The sequence below is a fragment of the Drosophila hydei genome, unplaced genomic scaffold, assembly GCF_003285905.1.
Source record: "Drosophila hydei strain 15085-1641.00,03,60 unplaced genomic scaffold, DhydRS2 tig00008116-arrow-pilon, whole genome shotgun sequence".
In the NCBI taxonomy this organism is placed as follows: Eukaryota; Metazoa; Arthropoda; class Insecta; order Diptera; family Drosophilidae; genus Drosophila; species Drosophila hydei.
In genome coordinates, this window is record NW_022045829.1 from 2,667,443 (window position 1) to 2,678,764 (window position 11,322).

Consider the following 11,322-nt stretch of genomic DNA (forward strand, 5'->3'; position numbering starts at 1 on the left):
TGTTATTTTCCCTATCAATGTACAGGTTAATTTATAATCCCCAAAATTGAAATTGGGTCCTAAAATTGCAAATTTTTTATTTATATATATATTAAAAATGATATAAGCTTTAAGTCTAGGTTAATTTGTTTCTTTTCTAAAACTTTGTTTTTAAAGTAATTCAGTGCTCAAAAATGTTGGCAAAATTGATGTACAAAATCATTAAAAAAGCTTTGAGGTCTATTATCTAAATAAAATTTGGAAACAAAAAGACTTAAGCAGACAAATGGAAACAAAATTATCCATAATCAAGAATATCAACAGAATTTTGATATAGTTATTTATTATTATATTATAATGACTCGTTTTAGTGTTGTTTCATTATCAAAACAGAATTGTCAAGGTGCTGCTCTTAATGTATGTCTATAGAAAGATAACTGTTCACATACTATTTGCCGCTTTTCCCGCGCATAACTCTCCGAACGTGCTCGCTGGCAGTTAGCATTAAAAATATGACAAAAGAAATTTGCATTGCATACAAACAGGCGCAGTGCGGCGCGTGTTGTAAAATGTGTTGTAAAACGTGCGTGTCGCGGCACAACTATAATTTAAATGCTGCTGTAACACTTTAGTTTAATGGATTTACATGCGCTGTTAGCGCAGAAGGGCTTCGCCGCTCGCAGCTCGTTGTTCGAAGACAAGCCACAAAATGTATAGCGCCAAATGGCTTTAAAGTTACGTCCCATAATGAGCATAAAAATATAATGCCCATCTATATCTGTATATATATGTATGCATTTACAATGTAAGCAAAGGGAAAAACCTACCCGACAGCAACTCGATGAGTAAACTGCTAAAAATTGTTTACCAATGCGTCGCGCTGATGATGTCATCAGCTGAGCTCGATATCTCGGAGGAGGGTTGTTTGCCAAATTATGCATCCTGACTTTACGAACAACAACACAAGCAAAAAGCACAAAAATGAAACCCATTGCAGAATCAATAACACTAAACAGAGCAGAGCTCCAGAAACTTCAAGATGCGAGTCAGACGTCGCCTTTTGCCACGGCCAGACGACCCGTCCAACTGGCGCCAATATGTGCACACATACACACATATATGCACATCTGTATGTATATGTATATGTATTTATACTTATTTTTCCTGTTATTCGAGGGTTGCTCTGGTTACTACGCTAGTTTGGCCAGCTCACGAAACTTTCGTTGACTGCAGATTTTTAACTCTTCTTCAAGTACTTAACATTTTCGAGTTTGATTTCTTTAATTAGACAAATTTCCTCAGGCTTTAGGCGATAATTGAATTTTGGAATATTATAAAAAATTATGAAAAAAAATCTGTAAGCAGCTACTTTCCGCGTTTCCTAATTGGAAGACAACAACAAAAGGGTTTTGAAACAGAGTTAAGCTGTTGGCCCGCTGGCGTCAAATTCAATTTTCGCTTTCATCTTTTAATCGATTGCGTGTTAATTAGATAATTTTTTAAGTAATTAACAGCCGACAGTTGCAGCTAAAACAGAAGTTCGCACAGCTTTTATGCTGCAAGTTCGGAAGACATAAAATTTTTGTTGCATGACTGCTGCTGCTGCTGCTCTTCTAAAGACTTTCTAGCCGGGGGCTAGAAAAGTTGGATGCCATATTTTGTAGTCATAAATTGAGCTAATTTCGCTGATTATTATTACAGCAGCTAACCAGATTATTATTTATTAGAAGAGACGCTCAACGTTTTTTATAACTTTTATGTTTTTAACAACTTCTGAGGTTGGGCAATCGCTAGAAGGTAGCTTGAATAACAGGTAAGAGTTTCTTTTGAATATTGGAAAAACTGTTGGATAGATATCTTGCAGATAGAACATTGCAGCTGGGGAATAGCTTAGACTTAACAGAATGAAAAGTGTTTCAGAGACAGATAGAAGAGGAGAGAGTGAGGAAGATATACAATAAAAAGGGAGAAAGATTAAGACAATGCTCTCACTGGCAGAAAGGGAGAGAAAGGAGGCAGACAAAGAGGGAAAAATGGGAAAGAGCCATAGGCCGAGAGGCAAATTAAAGATTAAAAATATAAGATTTAAATTCAACCGGAATTCTTCTGCTTTGGTTCCCTCTGATAATATTTGCTATAAGCAGAAATTGAAACTCTCACCCATATGAGCTGCCACATCATAACTCTGGTACTTGCCCAGTGGCAGAGTCACAGAGTATTTAGAGCATTTTCATTCAACAGCATATAACAGGGCTTATTCCAATTAGAAAGCCCAAAGTTTAAGCTCCTCATGCAGTATATTAATCTGATGTTATTCAGCAAGCTATTAAAATAACAGAAATTTATTTTGTGCACAGCAAATACCTCTATTTCGCTTTGGACCAGCAAAAAAGCAACTCTCTATATGTTGCTGGTCTTCCATCTGCACTAATTAAATAATAAATTTAAGTACTAACTCATATCAACTTGTTTTAGTTGTTGTAGCTGTAATTTGTCGGTTTGTTTGTTTGTTTGTTTGTTTTGGGGGCAGCTTGCTGCTTGTGTTTTATGGGTGGGTAACATCGTTGCGGTCGTCATCAGCGCCATCAGCGTCATTTCATAAAAGCCCAGCGCACAAATGCAGACAAGGACAACAAGGAGCGGTGCTCGCATTGCAGTGCATTGCATTGCATTGCACTGCATTCGACTGGATGGCAGTGCGTTGAGTTCCGGTGCTGCTAATTACTCAAGCAGACGGGCACGATGAGGACTCAAGGACCTTGTCGGCGGCAGCACCACATATAATGAACATATGCCAACTGTGCGACACAGTGGCATAAAAAGCTTTTTCTTCCTCTCCTGGTTTTTTTTTGTGCCACTTCACAAGTTATTTACGGCTACGCAGGGGGAAGCGAGGTGAGTGAGCGGTGGGCGGGGGCGTGGCACTTGCATATAATGCACAACATAATTTTAATTAGTGGCACATGAGAACCCATAAGAGAGATAGACCAGCCACACACGCACAGCAAGGTAGAGCGAACTGTGCTTGCAACAAAAATTATTATGTTATTACGGCTTTTGAGCACAAGCCGCTTATGCGTGGGCTGCTACAGGGGCCCACAAAGGGCGTGGCCCAGGTTTAGCAGCAAACACAACTTATGTGCCATGTGTTGTGTATATATATGGGTGTGTGTGTGTGTGTTATGTAAAACAAATTGACAACAGAAGCAAAACAAATATTTGGGTCAGATAAACCTTTTTTGCTATTTGAAGAGATAAAAATTGGAAGCAGAAATATATAAAATATAAAATAAAACATTTTCAAGAACTAATCAGCAGGCTAAGCAGGCAAAATGGAAACAAAGTATAGATCAACTGCATAATACACTATGAAAAACAGCTAAAGAAAGAGAAAAAGAGAGAGAGAGAGGAGGACCTAGAAGAAAAGGTGATGGCATGAACAAGACAGTGAGAGCGAGAGAGATTGAGAGAAAGCTAGACTGGCAAGACACAAACACAGAGAGAGTGAGAGAGACAGAGCCTAAGACTGAGCGAGAGAAGGAAAAAAGGAGAGACGTACAAAGAGAGGGTAAGATACAAAGGGAAGAAGAGCGAGTGAAATAGAAACAAGCTCTAAATCTATAGAGTACACAGAGAGAAAGAGAGTGAGAGATTTACTTACAGCATGTTAGAGTTATTGAGAGAAAGATACTCTGGCAGGCTGTCATAAAGAGAAAGAAATATAATGACAGGTATAAACAAGCTATGAACTATGGAGTATACGGAAGGAAGGAAAGAAAGCAAAAGAACCACATAAGAAGATGGCGAGATAGAAATTGAATATCGCCCTCTCTTAATACCTCTCTCTGAGGGAAATAGGAGCAAGCTGTAAAACTATGGAGTATATTTGTCACGTGCAAAATAACCATATAAAATTCAAGTTTATCAGACATGGGTAAATATGTGTATTTCAAATCTCCAGCCATGAAATGCTTTGCATTTCAGAAGATCCAATGAACAGGCACAAAACTTATAAATTCCATTCACTTTTATGAACGACTAGAGAGAAAGTGATGTATTCATCTTCAAAACCTGAGCTTCGTCAGAGTTTGTATTGTTCAGGTTGTTATATTACTTAATTCAATATTCTTTAGAGTGAATCATTATTGAATGATTATGAATAATACTCAGAGTACATAGTACTCATAATATTTATGAATAATACTTAAAGCTTATTCAAATATTGATTCTATATAACACTCATATTGTTTCGCTATGCCATTCGAAAAAGCTGGTCTATGAACGCTACGTTTTAAAGGCATCAGCTCAGCTGCTCATAGGGAATAGAGATCACAGACCACACTTGGTCTAGCTGCTGCAAAATAATTGAGATCATTCAACAATTTCGAGTTCAGAGTGCAAAGTCAACTAAGCCCGAATATCCAAAAGGCAAGCAAGCCAAGTATTGTTTATCATTTCATGCAAAATATTGTTGTATAACCATAAAGTTTATCCAAATTCTAGCATTCCATGCTTTCTCAATCAAAAAATTTATATATATGTATAATTATATTTGTTGTAAATGCTGCATTACGTAAGACCCCTAGCAGTTGCTGTCAAAACTTAAACGGACCGCTTCAATGTTGAATGTAGCTAAAGTTAGCCCAGTTTCATAAAATTTTTGGTTTCTAAAAGCACAGAACGAAATTCGTGATTTTCAAAAACCAATTTCAAAAATATAAAACAACACAAAAAAATTCATACGGAAACACTATGTCCAGTTTAGATGATTTCTTTGCTAAAAAGGACCGTAAGAAGTCCGCAACAAAAACAAATCTCTTGGCCGCCGATGAGCTCTATCGCACACTGGAGGAGACCACCAAGGCATCCCAAGAGGTGGACAGCAGCGAGAAGCTGCAGCTGGAGGTAATCAACAATCAGCATCCGCAGCACACAGCGCTCGAATTTGGCATACGCTTCTCCGACGAGACCATCGATGAGGAGGATGAGTGGTGTGACTTCACTGAGGAGCACGATCAGCCGTTTCCTAATCTCAAACGCAACTCCAAGCTGGCATTGAGCTCGACTGTTGTGGCCGCCGGCAGCAGCATCGGCGAGGACGCGAATCTGACTGTTGAAAATTGCCCCTATCAGGATACGGGCGGCGATGGCCTGGGCGTGGGCTCAGCAGCTGACGAGATGGGCAAGCCAGCCTGTCCCTGGCTAAAGCTGGAGCACACGGAACTAACTAATTTTAGTCCCAAGGCCATGGTCGCGGCCCTGGAGCGTGAGCAGTCTCTGACACAGTCGTCCTCGCAACTGCAGTCTCGATCACAAAGGCACTCGCAGTCGCAATCACAGCCCCAGTCTCAGTCTCAGTTCCAGTCTCCGATACAGTCGCAATCATCATTACAGTTCCAGCCACAGTCCCAAGCAGCTTCACAGTCAACATTCAAGACTCAGCAAAGTATTGCGCTCAAGAAACAAGTCTATGTGCCGCCAGCTCTGCGCCAGAGCCAAAGCGAGTTCAGTGTTCGTCCACGCAAGCAAGCGCCTCCAGTGGCCATGAAGCTGGCCAAGGGCCAGGCGCCCGATTTAAATAATGTCGATTTCTTTCCATCACTCTGTCAATCACGCATCTCGAAGCGTGCCAAGTAGTTTTCGCATTTTTTTCTCCGTTTCTTCTAGTTAACACATTTAAATTTGCAACGATTAAAGCTTGAGTCCCGATTAAAAAGTAGAAAAAAAAATCAAAACCATATCTCGCTCTCTTTCCCTCTCTCTCTCTGTATCCATCGCCGCCTTTTCATGCTCCCTGGCGTATCATTAGCCACAAACAAGCCAAATATTTACAGCCAAATCGTTTGAGCGCTAAATGCACCCCGCGGACTGTTTTGCACAACACGCGCCAAAGTTGCCAGCAAAATATATTCATTTCGGGCATTTATCATATCGTTAAATTATCTCTTTTATGGCCACATATGACTATGAATAAATAAGCCATAATCAATTTATGCAACGCAGATTAAAGTATTCGAATAAGTCGCTTGGCCGAAATGTTATGGATTGCAATGTCTTCTAGCTGCCAAAGTCATTTACTATAGACTAGAGTCGGGCATTATAAAATATTATAATTAAAATATATTAGATTATATTAGTTTATGGTGCTACACTCCAGTCCAGTTAAATTATTGTGTTTTTAGATAACATAGTTAAATACTTTCGATAATTCGTAGATATATGTTTATAATGAGCTTACAATCTACATTTTTTCCATTTCAGAGATTATTTCACATTTTTGAATATATATTTATATTATATATTAGTTTCGACTATTAATTAATATAGCTAATAGAACTATATTAATATTTAAATGGTTATTATATTTATGTGTATTTGGATAGCATAATCAAATATACTCTGTTGACAGGGGCATATATAAAATCCGTTACACAATTGTTTGGAATTAATTTTGTTTTTCTTTCTCTGCCTCTCTCTGTCTCTCTCTATTTCTGTCAATGTATCTCTCTTTCTTTCTTTCATTCTCTCTGTGCCTCTCAATTTCTTTCTGCCTCTCTCTCTCTCTCTCTCTCTGTCTCTCTCTCTATTTCTTTCTGCTTCTCTCTCTCTGTCTCTATCTCTCTCTGCCTGTCTCTCTGTTTCACACTCTCTGTCACTCTCAGCCTTTTGTCTACCTCTCTCTGTCTCTGTCTCTGTCTCTGTCTCTCTTGTCCCTCAGTCCAAGCAGAAACAAATTCTGGCATACGAATACCAAAGTCGACTTTAATAAATAAGACCTTTTAATTGAATACTAACGACATTTTAAGAATTACCCACAAAATCTTTCAATCTTAATTAAAATCCCTCTAGAAACTAAAATGAGCACGTTGAAGAAAATATGAGAAGTGTTATTAAATATATCTATAGATATAGAGTAGAGGCGCCAATTAGAGGTATCATATGAAGGAAAACTAGATAGTTCGAAGCGCTAACCCATAATACTCTAGTCTACTCTCCCTTGATTCCTTTACAGAGTAACAAAAATATCCTAGTCTATGTCAAGCTTTAATGTAGTCTACAATAATGTAAAACAGAGTCAATTCCCTCTACAAACAGGAGCCAAACACTCCCAGTAAGAACTTTCAGTACTTCAATGAGAACCATTAAGAACAAAGGATTGACTCTAAGGCCGGTCCAGCATTCCTCATTCTTTTATTTTTGTTTTACAAAATGCAACATCAAAGTTTGCTGAAGAAATCGCAAAAGCGAATTTCCCTTTATAACTGACAATTTATTAAGACAAACATTTTGTTTTTGCAATACTTAATCCGTTACCGACTTGGGAATCCCGGGTCGCTGAGTGCAAGCCTCAGCATGATACTACTAGATGTAACTCAGCATGGTACTAATAGACGACCTCCGACCCGACCGGTTTTTGAAACCTACTTCCCTTCTAATCAGGCTAACAGTGGCCAGCGAAGGGTCCATAGCAGGAGCAACATCCGTATGGTCCAATCGGACCGCAACAGTGGTTGACCGCCCTGAACCACTGCCCGTTGTAGGGACCGCAGAACCCGCATGGCCCCAATCCACCTGTCGGTCCGCAACAGGTGCCAGGCATTGAACGCAAGCAAGGATTACACATCTTTGTGCTAAACAAAAATAAGAAACACCTTTGAGATCTCATACCGTTAGCTGGAATAATGCTCGGCGCCTTCTCCAATACTCACTATAGCCTGTTCACGGAAGTAGGTTGTCAAAAATAAGTTTGTGGTTTTTCCAAAAGATGTTGGTTCTTCAACAGCCGAAACTATTATGAGAGCTAGGAATTTTGGGAGCCAGCAATTCGGGTTTCGGTTTAAAATGTAAGTCAAAGCCGGCTTTGGTTGTGTTGACAAGCTATAATACTTTGCTTAAACTGGATTGAAATATACCAAATTAATTGCGTCTAGTTTCAAGAACGTGAAAATTGCTCAAATTATAAATATCATAAAGGTTATTTTTTCCAATTTCCAATTTATTGAGAATGCAGAGAGTTCTACAGAAAGACATACGTGAAAAGTTTCATAGCTCTAGTATATAGATTTCGTAATCGACATATCCGTGCAGACGAATAGATAGGAGGATAAACTAAGCAACAGACAAATGGACAGGTCTAGATCAAGTTTGTTGTTGCTCTCTATCAAAAATATATGTACCTTAAGGGATCTGACACGCCTTCTTCATGTTCAAAATGATCTGATCTAGTATGCCTTCTTCATACTCTAATACTTTCCCCTTTCACCTGTTCCATACATTCAATCGAAAACATCATACCCTTCATACTTTTTCCATGAGTATAATTTGAGCAGTTGTAAGGCCTTTCTTAAGCAACATACAAAACTCTTAAATGAGATACCTTTAAATAGAACTCATTGTAAAAGTCTTCGCTGTCTGTTGCTTCACTTTCTCCCGTTTGTAATTATCACTTAAAACACTTCTACTTTACTCAACATTTCCTTTGCTTTCCTTAGTTTAAGTCTATATTGTTTAACCATTAAATCTGTAAACGGCAAAGATTGCAGCATTTCTTTTATTTTATATTTTTTTAACATTCGCTTTCAATTCCCATCAAGTGCTGCCCCCATGTTGACCGCCTGCCGCACTGCTCGGCTCTTATGGGTCCCCAGGCTAGCCATTAGCATTTGTGCTCTGTTAAGCTTTTGTGGAAATCAGCGCCCACAGAACTACAAATCTGTACAGTTCATGGCCAAAGCGTAATATCAAATGGAAATACACTTGACTGCACTTGTGAAATATTTGCAGTGTCGCTCGCCGGTTACCCCTTGGGGTTTGCCTTTCGTTCGGGCCATAACTCAGCGGGCTGAGCGAAGCAACAAGTGTAGCCTAGCTCCTTTTGCTATACCTTCACGTTCTTTTCGTTTTGATTGTTTTAGCTACGGAGCTAAGACAAAAACCACTTTTCTTGACTGTGCATTTTATAGGAGAAATATGCTATTCCTTTGCCTCACTGCCTAACTACGTGAAGCCTGAAGGCAGAAGCTCGAAGCTCAGGCGCACCCACTAGGGCTGAGTCGAGTTGCTCTTGCGTTGTTTACTTCAAACCGGATTCACAGTCAAAGCGAAGTAAAGTCATTTGACAAGTTTTGTCACGTGCGTCACATGTTGGAATGTACCCAGCTCAGCGCTGCCTTCGCTGCCTTCACTGCCTTCGTCCTGCCAGCTCCTTCATTCTGGCTTCAGCACATTTCAAGCAATTTTCCACACAGCAGTTGTCGTCATTGTTTCACAAAATTATTCTACTTGTTGTCGTTGTTGTTGTTGACCTGGTTTTTCTGCTTACACAGCGCCCAACACTTTTGTTGTTGTGCTGTCCTGTTGTCGCCTAGAATCTGAGAGTGTTGCTCTTGTCGCTTCCGTTGTTTGTTTAAATGTGTTTGTGATTATTTAGTTATGGCATCTAATTGAGTTTTGTGTTGTTATTTGTTTTAGTCTCTCTCTCCCTCTGTGTGTGTGTGTGTGTTTGGAGGCCCTTGTGCTCCGGCTAATTGAGTTGATTACCTCAACATCTTGTCAGTTTGTCCATTGGCAGAAGAACTCAAAGTTTAAAAATTGAACAAGGCTGTCAATTAAAAGATTTTTGCATTGTGAAGGGTCATTGAGTTGAAATAACGCCATTTCCTTTAGGGTTTTCACTGTTAAGATAAGATTTAAAAAACAAAAAAAATCGATGCATTTGTTTTATAAAAATTAAATGAAATAAAATTAATATATAAACAACAAAAGGCTAATTTAACAATGCTCCTAGCACTTTTATATTACTAACTCAATATACCCACTTTGACTATGCTAATTTCCTAGCGTATGCGGCATAAAAAACATAAAACATAAACATAAACTTGCTTACAAAGTTCAACTAACCCACTCAAACCACAACGACAGCCACACACACGCACTCGCTCGCACACAGACTCACGTTAATGCTCCTTGAATCATTCACAATAGACGATTGGCAATAGACAAACTCCATTTGAGCGTATAATTGCATGCAACGGCGCTTTATAAGTCAGCATCCGCTCGACTCGATGACGTCTTTACTCACTCTGGGGTTTTGTGCTTTTGATTGCTCAATTGCTGATGGACTCACTGACAGAGTGACTGACTGACTGGCTGATTGAATGATTGACTAAGCGCTGGACTGTGTGGGCGACTCACTGACTTGGCCGACTTGTTGTGCATTTCAATAAAACATTCGCTGCATAACTACAATGGGCATAAGTTATGCTCCCCTGACGTCGACATCGATGGACTGACTCGGATTTCAACGCACGGCTCAACCATCAACTCTATGGAAGACAGAGGGAGGGTAAGGGAGACAGAAAGAGAGCACTAGACTCGCACTAATTCCCACAGGATGATAGAACATGCATTCAATGGACTGATTGATAGTATCCGCTCAAGCTCCTTTGTCTGGCACTCAGCGGCTTATTTTAGTTGGTTTAAACACGCATTCAACGTGCTGAAGTCATTCTAGCAGATATCATAATCGATAACGATGATAGATAAATACAATTTATATTCAGCTACAGATGTTTTTATCTTTAATAAATCTCTGTTTTGATAAAACTTGAATAGATTTGACTAGACTTAAGGAGGTAGTGATTATGAGAATGATAACAAAAAGTTATAAAAGAATATAATTAATCGATAACGATAAGAAACGAACTTTTTTAATGGAATTAAAATTTGCATTTGCCATTATTCAAAGCCTCAATTGTTAAGCTATTATTCAATGTTCCTAGACTCGACAATGCCATACATTTGCTATGCTAAAAATGATCATGAATAAGTGATATATAGATATAATTATATCACATTTTAATTGAAATATCAAATATATTGGTCTAATAAGTGGATTGACTTTATATCTATTATATATAACTTACTTTACATTAATATTTATATTCTATACTACACAAAAACCCTATTTCACGGGCTAAAGACGAGCAAAAATTGATGAATATTTAATATGTTTGTAAAACATTATTTCAACGTCAAATACTTGAATACTTTATAATTAATTTTTTTAAACTATTTCCAGCGGCTTTCCCCGCTTAATCAAAACGAAAAATAACAACAAAAAGAACAACAACTGCAAAAGTTATCGCTGGACTTCCGCTGAACGGTCGGCTCTTTGAATGGGGACATTGAACTTCCTCAATTTCAAGCAGCTTGAGGCATTTCATTGCACAGCATTGAAGCAAAGGGAAACTGCTGCAAGCACGTAACATTAAACAGGCTACACTCACAACATGAATATATGTATACATTTATATACAACTCGTGTGTATTTTTTAAAGTTCT

The 11,322-nt window shown here is 38.6% G+C and overlaps 1 protein-coding gene and 1 long non-coding RNA gene across 2 annotated transcripts; one reads left to right on the forward strand and one right to left on the reverse strand.

The window, feature by feature from the left end:
• The first annotated feature begins 4,487 nt into the window (after positions 1-4,487).
• On the forward strand, positions 4,488-5,706 carry LOC111594145 (protein CDV3 homolog). Its single transcript, XM_023307314.2, has one exon. The coding sequence runs from the start codon at positions 4,732-4,734 to the stop codon at positions 5,614-5,616; it is 885 nt and encodes a 294-aa protein (XP_023163082.2). The 5' UTR covers positions 4,488-4,731; the 3' UTR covers positions 5,617-5,706.
• Positions 5,707-7,135: 1,429 nt separating this feature from the next.
• Positions 7,136-7,788, reverse strand: LOC111594147. Its single transcript, XR_002751094.2, has 2 exons — positions 7,689-7,788; positions 7,136-7,610 (listed from the first exon to the last, which is right to left on the reverse strand). It is a non-coding gene; the product is annotated as an uncharacterized LOC111594147 (long non-coding RNA).
• Positions 7,789-11,322: the final 3,534 nt, after the last annotated feature.

What these genes read in the sequence shown, in the direction of transcription:
- LOC111594145 (XM_023307314.2), top strand. Translation starts at nt 4,732, where the DNA reads ATGTCCAGTTTAGATGATTTCTTTGCTAAAAAGGACCGTAAGAAGTCC.